Here is a 13488-nt window from a genome sequence, read left to right as displayed (position 1 = left end):
TGGAGTATTTGGAAATGGGCGTGGCAAAATGGCTCAACAGCGCCACCTGGAACGCAGCCCCTAGGTTTCCATTCGACCGATCTTCACAAAAATCATAGCCCAGGTGTATCGTGACCAGGCATACAAAAAAGTCTTAAGGAGCATTATGAAAATAAAAAAAGCCCGCCATTTTTGCTTTGGTGGCCATTTTGGCCATTTTCTACATTTATATTTTGACTAACTTGTCGTCGGGCTTTCATCAGATCAACTTCATATTGAGATGAGTTTCATCTCAACAAGATGGAGATATAAACTACCTTGAATTTTGCTTTTTTGTCACTAGGCGTGATGAGTTTGATGAGTCAAATCAAGACGATTGAGCTGCACCTGCAATATTGGTCACTAGAGGGCAGTGTAAGACCATAGTTTTTCCCAGGGCACAAATCTTCTTCCCCAGGGCTGAAGAGCTCGTTCACAATGATTTACACATTGTTGATATGTTGGAAACTCTATTAAACTAACTGATGTGTGTCAATTAATGTTGAGAGACAACTTTAGTTCATGATTAAGAGTAAAAAGAGAATTTTTAAAGTGTACGTTACACGGTGTGACCGCGGCGTGGCGTGAAATTTGGATGATTTGCTAAAAAAGAGGGATTTATTATGACTCCTCTGTGCATTGTTCCATCAGCCTCAAACCTCATTCACACATTCACAGTCCTGCCCTGATCAGATCCATGTGTCAATATTGACTCACTGTCAAAGCCCCCCTTGCTGGCGACAGGAAGTGACATGTTTTATACTTTGATGCACTGCTCTTTGCTGCTTTACAATATACAGCTCATAAGACCTCAGTCAAGTCATAGAACCATGTCCAAATTTGTGAAATTTCCTCAAACCGTGTAAACATTGAGGTGCGGCGAAAGCTCATCCTTCGCCAAAGGAGACGATGTTGTCATAACTTACACTGTGCATTGTCCTATCTCCACCAAACTTCTGTCTCATGATCAGAGTCCAAGCCTGAACAGCTCTATGTGTCAATATTTCCTCAGTGTCATAGCGCCACCTACTGATTCACCATGAAACAAGAAGTACTTTGTAAATCCACTCTGCATTATCCAACCGGCCCCGAACTACTACTGATGATCACAATCCTGACCTGAACAGCTCCATATATTAATATTAGTGCAGGGTCATAGCGCCACCTATTGATCAGTGTGAAAATTGATTTGTTGTAACATTGTCCAATTGACACAAAATTGCTCACGCTACATCAGAGCCCCTACTTGAACAGATCTATTAGTCCGTATGTAATAATATTGATGGCGCCACCTACTGGTAACAGGAAGTAAGCTTTGTTTTACAACTATCATTCAATTTACATACAATTTTCACAGTGTGATGTGCAATTGATAGCGTGGACCGTAATGAGCAATTAGCAGGCAAGGATCGACATCGCGTGACGGACGCAGGAAGTGAAGCGTTTCTCCTTGCCGCAGTGCGCAAAACGCATGCAACGCGGAGACGTGCGCTTGGTCATTGATCGCTCTCTCCACCGACCGCAACAGGCTTCAAAATGCCTGTGCTCGGGCCCGTTAGTGCTACAATGTAGCCCTAGTTATTATTAATATTATATGATAGATAGATTTGTTCTTGAAAGGCCATCTGTGGGAGGTGAAGATAATTCCCCCACTAGATGGGGCTTCATATTTGGAAATGAAAGAAGCCCCGTTCTGTTCAGGTTTCGTTTCCTTCCTGCAGAAGAAGTTTGAACACCACTTCCATTTTAAAATCCAATGACAATTTAATCCCTGATTTGAAGGTACAGAACCAGGCAGCTGAGAAAATTACATTGATACAATGATCAAGTACAAATTCTTATAATCCTCAATTTCAGTGTTCTGAAATAAGGTCTGTGACAAGACAATCATTTTTATGGTGTAGTCTACAAAATATAATACATTGGTAAATACCTCAATTGTGACTTTTTAAAGTCCTGAAAACCCTGTTAAAATGTTATATGTTCATTGATCTGATGTTAGTATCAGTGGCAGCAGCTTCGGTGTGTTTTGTTACACAACATTACGAGTTCTACCAAAGCAACAACTGCTTTGGTACAACTCGTAATGTTGTGTAACAAAAGTTGTAGCAGAACGTGAATGAGATTTCTGTTTCCTGAAGAAATGTCCACAAACATACGTGTCAACATGTTGCCATGCACGTCATCTGATATGTTGTAAGGGTGTAGCGTAAGTATGAAGTCTCTGCGGTGTCACAGCTGTCAGAATGGCAGCGCCAGCCCTTTTCTCACTCTGACACAGTTTGTTTCCTGTGCACTTGCTCAGTCGCTCTGCACCATTAAAAACATGGCCATACGCAGAAAAGACAGCTTCCTCTGGGGAAAAGGTATGCCTTTATTGTTGTTATTATATTACTTTGTTGAATTTCTATAGAGCTGCTGCTCAAAAATAAATAATATGGCTATTGTGCTGTTTAGAGTATTTTTGGTTCAAACCATATGTCTGGTTTAGTCTGTAAAATTCAATTTAAATGCTGATAATTAAGATTTTGGGGGTTACAAACTGTTCACATAATGTCCTAATATATATATATTTCAAAAACTACAAGTAGCACGTATTATACGGCTTTGTTATTCAATTTCTTTAGTTTTTCAATTATTTCAAACTTAATACCTGAACAGCCAACCACTTAAATGTTACCGTTTTTATCTTGTACATGTTCTTCCTGGGCAAAAACATCCCACAATTTAAGAAGAGCTGAAATTGAATGGCTACAGAGCATAACAAAATCAGCCTGGCTCATTAAAAAGAGGAAAAGCAAAAAATAGTTTCAGCTCTCTTCCCCTTTCTCAGTCATTGACCCCTTGTCTAAGCAGTGAAGGATAAAGTTGTGATTCATTCTGCTCTGTGAGAGTGAGTGTAGGTGTGAGGGAGGTTGTTAGGAGAGTGGCTGCTGCTGAGCGTCTGCTTCATCAAGTAAAATATGTGCCTCCATCCTGAACGTCACCCATCCCAGTGTTCATGATTCTTGTTTCTCCTGCAGCTCCACCACCGATTCTGTCCCCGGCTGAGAGGAGGCCGGATGAAACCTTGAAGCTGCTGGATGACATTCAGGTGGTGAATATGTCTCTCCAAGGTCTTACCTTACAATCCCTCATTATTCTCCTCTATCTACCCACAGCCGGCAGCCTCAGCAAAGTTTTTTTCGCAGCACACAAAAGAATTCCATTCGCACACCTTTAATAGAGAAATGAAGGTTATTTCATAACAGTTGCGGGAAGGGTTGATAATGGTCACATAGCCTATGTGTGTGTCTGAGCCTATGTGTGTGTCTGAGCTGTAATGACAAACCTTGGTGCCCAGGCTAACATACCTGCTCTCATACTACATCTCTCTCACAGAAGCTGAGGCTGGAGATCGATCACGTCACACCTGAAATCCACAGCTCTGAGCAGACGTGAGTGTGAGCACACAGCTCCTCCATGAGTCAGTCGACCTCTTCCTGTTACTTAAGTAAAACATCAATGCAACCTAGTCTCCCACACGACACGAAATGCTCAGCTTGACCTTGTCAGTCATGCAATAGGCTGCGGAGCCGTTTTGATTGGCCTGATTCTGAACTCCCGAATTTTTCCATGTGGTGCGTCAGCAGCTTAAAGCAACTTTGAGCAGCAGTTTTAAAGTGCTGATCAATGTTAAAGCTTAAGTTGAAGGTTACTTAAGTTTCAGTTGTTGAGCAATAAGACAATAATAATAATTTAACTGTTAAAACATCACTTCTAACTGTCTTAGCTACTTTTAGCTAACTGTTAAATAGTGGCTGAGTCAGAAAGCACCCACTCATTCACCACCCTCTACTTTACCATTCAGGGACTTCTATGTCAAAGGATTATATAGTGAGCTCATCAGCAAAAGAGAAATCCCTTTTGGACACCACTTGGATATTATCTTTGTCCCAGGATTATGACATATACAGCAACAAAGTTGGCCAGTGGAAATTCCCATAATACATTTTGAATGTTTATTTTACACTTAAGTACTTTTAGGTCAAAAGCATGTTGAATGACCATGTTTAAATATAGAAGTAAACTGGTTTGCCACAGTTTTGTGCTGCTCTGCTCTTATAACATATTTTACCACCATATCTCACATGCTTGTCATAAAGTAAAACAAAACTCCATCACAAATCTACAAGCTATATCTATAAACCTGTCTGTCATTATCCTCATAATAATTCAGATCTTTTTATTTATTTTCAAGATTTTGTTAAATTGTAAAGGTCCAACCTTTGGACTCAACATATCAATAATACATTCTCACAAAAATATACGAACGATATTGTTCAACCAAGGTTTTATACACAAATATTATTTTATTTGAATATATTTTATCTCTTTTATTGCAGTAAAAATGTTGTGAGGAACAGAAGATTCTTACGAGGAAAAAAGAAATTCAACATGGACCCCAAAACTGTGAGTCTATATATTATATATAGTTATATAGTTTAAATATGTATACATAGTTTCTTGCTCTGCAGGTGTTATGTAGCTGCATCCTCTTAAATCTTAATAGTGGTTGGAAAGTTTTTTTCTCTATTACTTTTTGTCATTTGCATCTCAATATTCAGTGTGTTTGAAGAGTGTGTTTGTGAACTCACTTGACCATCAGAAAAAAATCTTTCAATAGCACACGTAGACACAGAGAACACAGAACAGACAACCAGGTCATTTGATTCAGCGCTTGGTGTGAAAACTCTGTTCCTGTGGTCCACCTGAGACACAGCAAATGAACAGTGGATGTGTTGTTTCACTCACTTCAGCTCCTCTTGATCTGACGGTCGACACAACGACAGCGGAGATAGCTCATACAGCGGATGTGGATTTGAGCGGTGTGTATTTTTGTGTGTGTGATTGTGCAGAAGCACACAGTCTAAAGGCGCAGAGGATGCGCACTAGCACGAAACACCACATCCTGTTCCCTGAAGTGTGGCAGAAGCACCACTTCAACGCAGTGACTTTCATCTTTTCGATCCTTCCTGTCTGCGTCCTGTGACCTCCGCTCTGGTCCGAGGACGTGTGCAGGGGGCTGAGCGAGCAGCTCTAAGACCTCTTGAGGGTTAAGTTTGTCTTCAACTGGAATTGAGGTGAAGAACCTTAGCAGGAGTACCCACCCAGAATAATGGCTCACATTTTGAAGTTTTGGCTCTGAACACCCAGTGAGATTAAGAGATACCAGCATGCAATATTCAATCAACCTCTCTCCACTTCTGCTCCGGTGATTAATGACAGCAGCGACTCTAAAGGGAAGAAGAAAATACGACTGGTTAAGACTGTGCAACACTGATAAGAATTTAAATTAATTTAACAGGGGAGATCGCTGTGGCTCTTAGTTCCTTCCCTCTAAGATGAAACACAAATAAAACCTCTGATCAAACAACTGAACCACTGAAGATTTTTCTCTTTTAAAGCAAATTGATAGATCACACCCTGTTTTATGGTCTGAACACGAACCCCTCTATCTGGCATCATGTAACATACACGTTTCTGTGTGTAAATGTGGACTTGACTGATTTTCAAGCTCCTGTTTTCCAAACACTTTTCATACAAATCTCTACTTCCCATTCTTCATTCCTGCAGGGTTTCAAATACCTGGTTGAAAATGACCTGCTGGAGTGGCGAGCAGTGTCTGTGGCCGAGTTTCTTTACAAAGAGGAGGGACTGAACAAGACGGCTATTGGAAACGTTCTGGGGGAGAGGTACGGAAATCACATGGCTAACAAGTACTTTCACTCAAACACAGAAAGATGCTTTACTTGGTTGTTTTCATTTAATGCTACTGCATTCAGTATTCTACATTTATGTATTAACTATTAATGATCACTTTACATACAAAACACACCAGCAGCTCATTGAATATGATGAATTACTGAAGATTAAACCACCCAGAAACTAGAAAGCTGCTTGGTCATACCATTTGCGCTACCACGGCTAAAGCCCTCGCTGGATCTGCTGAAAAATGTGATGGGTGACTCACTGCACGACCCACCGCTCTAGACAATTCCCTTTAAAATGGTTCAGTAGATTTTGAGTGATCCTGCTGACAGACGGTGATGAAAACACAACCTCATAGGTGGAGATAAACAAGATAGCTAAAAAAAACGATTAACATTGAAATGCTGCTTATACATTAAATTCTCAGGAACAATATCTATATAATGAAATATACCAATCATGGAGGACTTTAATTTCACATGATTAGTACTTTAACTTCTATGCTGATTGTACTTTTACTTACTTTTACTTGAATAATAAAGTGTTGAATTGGAAACCAGAAGAGGCAGGTTCTCCTTTAAAAAAAAAAGGAACTTATAACTGTTAACAACTGTTCTGAGAGAATCTATTTTTACTTTTATTTTCAAGAACAACCTTGAATTTGTTGTTTCAGTTATTATTTTCTCCATTTGTCTCCATTTGTCCTGGTTGTCACACAGGGAGGAGATGCATCTGGAGATACTGAAAGCCTTCGTGGAGTTGCATGAATTCTCAGACCTGAATCTGGTGCAGGCGCTAAGGTCTGTCTCACAAACCAGTGTGAGAAGTCTGTGTGAAAATGTTGCAGCAATTTTACCTTCAGCTTAATTTCCATCCTTATTCCATCCATCATTATTTTTCTTACCAGCTTGAGTGTGCGTGTCTTTTTTTATTCTACAGGCAGTTTCTGTGGAGCTTTCGTCTCCCGGGAGAAGCTCAGAAGATTGACAGGATGATGGAGGCGTTTGCAACTCGCTACTGTGACTGTAACCCAGGGGTCTTTCAGTCCACAGGTACCAGCTTATTAGGCGTTGTCTCGCCTGACGACAGGACACATGTCTTCTGCAATTTAAAGGAATCAATGTTGACACTTTTCACAGGAGCATGTCTGTTGGAAACCCTATTACTTTTAATGGTTGCAGAATATTCAGCTGAAGAAATCTCACTGTGCTTTTCTGTTGAAACAGACACCTGCTACATCCTGTCCTTCGCCATCATCATGCTCAACACGAGTCTCCACAACCCCAGCGTGAAAGACAAACCCACTCTGCAGCTATTTGTTACTATGAACAAAGGCATCAACAACGGGGAGGACCTGCCCTCCGAGCTGCTCGCGGTCAGCGGCTCGATGTTTTTTTAATCGATGTTTAATTTCTGTGTCACGTCAAACATCTGGTTTGTCAGGCATGTGATCGCAAGATGCCACCAGTTTACAAAACAGGCATCTATGTGATACATAAAAACAAAAGAGGGAGAAACATTAAAAATACAGACCTTCAGTTTCAGTCAAAATACCATTTGTTATGCCTCCACGCAGGTGAAAGCAAGTGTCCGTCCGTCTGTCCCATTCCCATGAATGCAATATCTCAAGAATCTCTTGAGGGAATTTCTTAAAATTTAGTGGAAATATTCACTTGAACTCAAGGATAAAATGAATAGATTTTGGTTCTTGGAGGTCAAAGTCACATTGACCTCACATCCCTGTGATGTGATATATAAGGACTGTCCGTACAGAATTTCACTACATTTGGTACAATTCACTTGGACTCACCGATTAACTGATAAGATTTCAGTGGTCAAAGTTCAAAGGTCACTGTGACCTTGAGTTATCATGTTCCAAACATGTTTTCTGAAGCCTCAGTTACCTTTTTCATTTACCACCCAAATCTTATCAGTTAATCTTTTAGTCTTAGTGAACATTTCTGCCAAATGTAAAAGGATTTTCTTGAGGCGCTCTTTATATAACACGTTCAAGAGGCAAAAAAGAGTTTTATGAGGTCACAGTGACCTTGGCCTTTGACCTCATACCACCCAAATCTAATCAGTTCATTTGGAGTCCAAGTGAATTTTTGCACCAGATGGAATACGTTTCCCTATTGGTGTTCCTGATACATCAAATGAATATGGGGTCCCCATGACCTTGACCTCTGACCTTACAGCTTCATTAGGTGATTTAAATGTATCTTTAAAATGTAACGTATATACATTTGATGTTGAAGCTGATGTTTTCTTCTGCTCTAAAACTGTTTCACAGAAACTGTATGCGAGCATCCGCAGCGAGCCGTTTAAAATCCCAGAGGATGATGGGAACGACCTGACGCTGACGTTTTTTAATCCAGACAGAGAGGGCTGGCTAGTTAAAATGGGTGAGAATGATGTTAGTACTGCCCAGACAAACCTGAGGAGGTTTTAGTTTTTCATGTGAGTTAATGTTAATGTAAATTCTTGTTTGTCTTTGTTGAAGGTGGCCGTGTTAAAACGTGGAGGAGGAGGTGGTTTATTTTGACAGACAGCTGCCTCTACTACTTTAAATACACCACAGTGAGTATCTGCAAATGCAAAACACAATTTCAGTTTATTCCACAATTTGTTTGTTTGATGAGGACAGACAAAATTAAAAAACATTAGAATAAAATATCTAATGTAAATATGCGTTAGCAAAAATGCTATAAAGTATCCGTTTGGTTTATAAAGAACATGAGGCTGAGGCCTTGTCTCGACTACTGTGGATGTTTCCCCTCCGTTCAAAGATAAATCTCTGTCCACACGTTTTTACAAAATACCTCCATCTAGGCGAGAACACAAAAACAACTTTTAACACTCAGACAAGCATGCCAGGCCAGTAGGTGGCGATAACGTCTACACTAATGACCTGTCAATTACCAGAGAGGAATGCTGCTCTCCAAATACTGTTGGGCGAGGCAGAAGCCTGTGAGCGGCGGTAATGTAGTGATGCAAAATGTATCTGCCAACATGTAATTAGACCCAGCAGTGCTAACCAAATGGAGAGAAATCGGTATATAGCTGCCATTGTTTTTCTTTCTGGTGCTTGCTCATTACACAAAGCAATGCATGAAGTAAGCTGTGCAGAAACTGGAGTTTTTTTTTAAAAATCTGCACCTTGAAAGGTGAAAGAAATCTCATCTGTGACTTAAAACCTTGTTTGCATTTGGTCGAGAGGCCAAAACACAGAGAAGAAAGTGACACTTAAAGCCAATTAAAAGTGACCACAGTTGTGCTTTGCCGTGAAAAATTGTTCCAGACGAGTTTTATAAGTTGGATGGGACGTTCCCTTAGGCCATTCCAACTTTTAATTCCCTTTTCTGACAGCACAGTCCATCCAAATGGGATACATCTAAATGGCACCATACAGCTTAATTTAGTAGTGTCTCTAGTATTATTGCCAAGTTTAGTTTTTTGTTATAAAACCATTAAAGTAGAGGGAGTAAGCCCACACAGAAACTCCTGTTACACCCCTGAATAGGGGAAAGACATAACTTGAGTCAGAAACACAGGGACTGTTCAGCTCAGTGTTTTTAATGACTGAGACAAGGACTCAGACCTCCCTCTATAGGATGTGCAAAGCACGTGACATCACCAACTAATTCCCCTGGCTTTTTTCATCCTAAATCTCCTTAAACAGATGAAAATATAAAAACATGAAAATATAATAAGAAAACAATTACTATAACGCATAACCTGAAACCCTCTACTTTTAGCTCTGTGTAAAACCTATTCCGAATAACAACAATATTGCCCATAACATAAAATATTTTCTTTTGCTCTATTTAGTATCCACTGCATTTACACTGTGTTTGATCTTTAATCTCCGATCTTCTCCACTAGGATACAGATCCGATTGGGATTATTCCTCTGGAGAACCTGAGCATCAGGAAGTCACAGGACACAAGTAAACCGGTACACTATCTTTTTCTTTTGTTATCAATTATTATATTATATATTATATTATATTATTATATTAACAAGTGTTGAGCTTAATCTCACACATTTTCTGTTGCCACAGTACTTAATGAATCACAGCAGCTGCTACATTTCTAACACATGTGCTCCAAAGAGTTAGGAAATCAGAGGAGTGTTGATTAAACAGAGATGGATACGAACACACAGATGGTGGTGCTCACATGTGTGTCTGCGTTTGTACAGTATTGTCTGGAGTTATATAATACCAAAGGACAAAAGATCAAGGCCTGCAAGACGGAGAACAAAGGCCGAGTGGTGCAGGGTAAACACCAGTCCTATAAGCTGAGCGCCAGCAGTGCAGAAGAACGGGACAACTGGTTGGACGCCATCAGGTGAGAGCTGCCCACGCTCATGGGAGGACATGTGCCTCAGTGTGAAGGGACACGTAGTTAGAAAAAGTGTAAATCAGCAGCAGGGATGAACCACAGATTGAATATAAAGATGGACGACATGCCAGCTCTCTGAAAGGGAAGCCAAACCATCTCAATCGCCCCCGGGTGGCTGGCTGCAGTATAGGTCTTAAACACTCTCCATGTTAGCAGATCGGACATGGACTATGCTAAATAGTCAAAGAACATGTTAAATACATGTTTCTTAAAGGTGGTGTCTGTCATTTTAGGTTGTTCCTATCACACTGAAATGTTGAAGAGTTCATGTTTTTTTCAAGTTTGATTTAATTATTTATTTGATGTTTATCAACTTGACACTACTGCAGCTCCATCTCCAATTGCTACTGTGCAGACTCGGGCTCCAAATAACTTTACCAGCGCAAGATGGCGGCAATCGTATTCGTGAAATTTTAGCTTCATTTCTGGATAGTGGAAGGAGGTGCAAAAAATGTGGGAGAATTGGGAAAAGATGATTTAATAAAGATAGTGTATCTTATCATTGTTTACCTTTGAATCGAGCCAGGCTAGCTTTTCCCTCCTGTTTCCAGCCTTTATGCTAAGCTAAAATGGCGACCTGCTGGTTACAGCCCATATATAGGGTGTAGATAAAGATGGACAACGCGTCTCTTCTTCCTCCCAATGGACGAAAATTAAGCTAAACTGTTGCGGATACAAACGCTGTCATACTGCGCTTTTTGACATAATTTGGAGCCAGAGTCAGTGCAGTAGTGATTGTGGAGGGGAGCCACAGTATCACAGTCCCATCGATGCTTTTGACCTAGTCAGTTTCAGCTGTCAATCATGATGTGTCACCTTGTTTTACTATAATCAAATAACTAATTAAAACCACACTTATCAGAAACTTGAACACTTGAACAAACATCATAAGAATGACCTAAAATGACATGAAGAAGGTGGGGTTTATAATAATAATTAGTAATAATAAGGGGGGCAATCAATATGATTTAGCTTCCCTATTAGGAGTCATTGTCATCTATCTTTATACACGTTCACAGCCTCATATCATTCAAATCCCAGTCAGTTTTCCATGGGTCTGTTTCTAAGATCTCTGCATTTATTGTGTGTTAACATGCATCTTACAAGCGAACAGTAGAGTTCGGAATACTGCTGAACCAACCAGTCAATGAGTAGATCTGCAGCATTTTTGATGATCAATTAATGATTTATTTACCATGTGAAAATTCACCAGGTTGGGTTTAAATCTGCCAAATTAAAGACTGCAAATAAAAGTAGCAACATTTACAGTTTTCAAGTGAAATCAAGTAATTTTAAGATGCAAAAAACTTGACAGGCATTTCCCTGTTATTTCTAACATTTTATAGACTCTGCCATTGATTGAATTGTACCAAAAAAATGAACAAAGATGAATGTAAGGAGGGACAATGACTGAAAGGGAAACGGGCACTTGGTTTATACAAATAAAAAAAAATACTGCCGCAAATGTATTTTCAGTTTCAAACCTAACTTTAATCTTTTTCTCAGGGCAAGTGTCACCAAGGACCCTTTTTATGACCTGGTGTCTTCACGTAAGAGGCGGCTCATCAACAACACGTCCTCATAGGACCGAAACAGACCTCAGTGGAAACGATGAGTTCATGGACATGTTTTTATTGATGAAACATTCTGGGCTTTTATGGCACAGATTGTTCAGGAAAAACTAAAACTGAATTACACAGCTTTTCACATATATGTACAAACCGGGAAGTGACACTTCAGTGAACTATTTGTAGCTCATGGTGTGATGCTTCCACTTACTTCTGCAAACTGCTCGCACTACTGCTCCGGCCTCAGGGGCTGACGCAGATACCAAGGGGCCCCAGGGGGCCACCGGGGGTCAGAAGGTGGCCGTAGTGGTTGGAGTGTTAGTATCATGGATTGATAACTGAACTGTGTGCAGGACCAGAGGCCCGGAGACCCTCCAACCAAGCCCAAGGAGCCGTACAGCCAGTAAACAAGAACACAAAATGACTCCATGGAGATGCAAACAAACAAACAGACACAAAGCTACAAACAACCATAAATAAACAAAATGATGCAACATATTAACAAATAATGACTAGACACTAAACAACCACAAATACACAAAGAACAGATACAAGATACACAAAGGGATGTAAAATGACCAAAAAGACAAAAACTTACTACAAAATGAAAAATAAATACTATATAGAGACACAAAAGTACAAAATTATGCAAAATGTTCACAAATTATAAGAAAATGCTCTTGCATTATGAAGGTATGGGGGCCTTTCTGCATGTCTGTGTCCAGGAGCATCATGTATAATATGCTTTGTCCATAGCTGTAGTGTAACTGAAGATATAAACAGCAGATATTTACTGATATTGATTCAATTAAAGTTATTTATTTCATTTATGACCCAACTTGTTGAAAGATCTAATGAGGATCATACATGTTCACCTGCAGAATTACATTTTATGTAGATATATTCTTTTAACATAATTTCAATGTATTGTATAATTTAATTTACAGGGAATCAATGATCTTTTGTATAATAAAGTGGTTTATTCTCAGAGTGTGTTTGAGTGTTTTTTTCTCCAACAGATGGCGCTATCACCACATGTCACTTCCTCTATCATCAGGGAGCGCATGTTCAAATATTGACTTTTAACACGAAACACTGAAGTTTTATTTTAAAATCAGATTACAACGTGATGTAGAGAGAAACCATGTGTTATCTCGTTATTATCAGTTTTAGGATTTTCAGATGAAGTGACTTCGTGGCACTTTAAGACTTTTCCTGTGCACTTCCTGTCTGAGTGTCTGTGATGATTTGATACTGAGCTGTGGTTTCCTGGAAGCAGCTACACACTTGCAAAAAAAGAAAGAAACATATTTGCTTTTTGCGCAATATATTTGATCACAGTGTTCTTCAAACATGAGAAGGCGTGAGAGCACTGACACACCTGTGAAAAGTACACGTCTCCTGTAGAGGTCAGGACATTTAACACACTGGTTTTCTTTATACTTTATTTATGATTTAAAATTAAGATATTTTCTTCTGATCACCAGCAAACATAATACAGTTTCATACACAACGTGTACGGAAGCCTTGCAAGAAGTTTGACTCAATGAAAACAACTGCTGACCCTACTTTTTCTTTTTTATCTCCTCCGAGGAGCTTATGTCCTCACCCCTCTCCGTTTGTTTTCAATTTTGTGGTGTGTATCCAGGATTTTTCTTCCACTTTTTTAACATTGTTTTTTTTCATAATTTTTGTTGATTTCACAGGGAATAATTCATGGATTGTGATTTTATGAAATTACACAT

The 13488-nt window shown here is 39.5% G+C and overlaps 1 protein-coding gene across 1 annotated transcript; it reads left to right on the top strand.

The window, feature by feature from the left end:
* Window positions 1-2265: 2265 nt before the first annotated feature.
* On the top strand, window positions 2266-12122 carry LOC117766645 (cytohesin-3-like). Its single transcript, XM_034593896.1, has 13 exons — window positions 2266-2384; window positions 3042-3112; window positions 3400-3455; window positions 4404-4470; window positions 5635-5753; window positions 6489-6569; window positions 6709-6821; window positions 6996-7144; window positions 8063-8174; window positions 8273-8349; window positions 9655-9726; window positions 9973-10121; window positions 11682-12122. Exons 1-13 carry the CDS (start codon window positions 2345-2347, stop codon window positions 11758-11760), a joined length of 1185 nt encoding a protein of 394 aa, XP_034449787.1. The 5' UTR covers window positions 2266-2344; the 3' UTR covers window positions 11761-12122.
* The last annotated feature ends 1366 nt before the right edge of the window (window positions 12123-13488 follow it).

The sequence above is a fragment of the Hippoglossus hippoglossus genome, chromosome 8 (genome assembly GCF_009819705.1).
Source record: "Hippoglossus hippoglossus isolate fHipHip1 chromosome 8, fHipHip1.pri, whole genome shotgun sequence".
Taxonomy (NCBI): Eukaryota; Metazoa; Chordata; class Actinopteri; order Pleuronectiformes; family Pleuronectidae; genus Hippoglossus; species Hippoglossus hippoglossus.
This window is presented reverse-complemented; position numbering and strand designations above follow the sequence as displayed.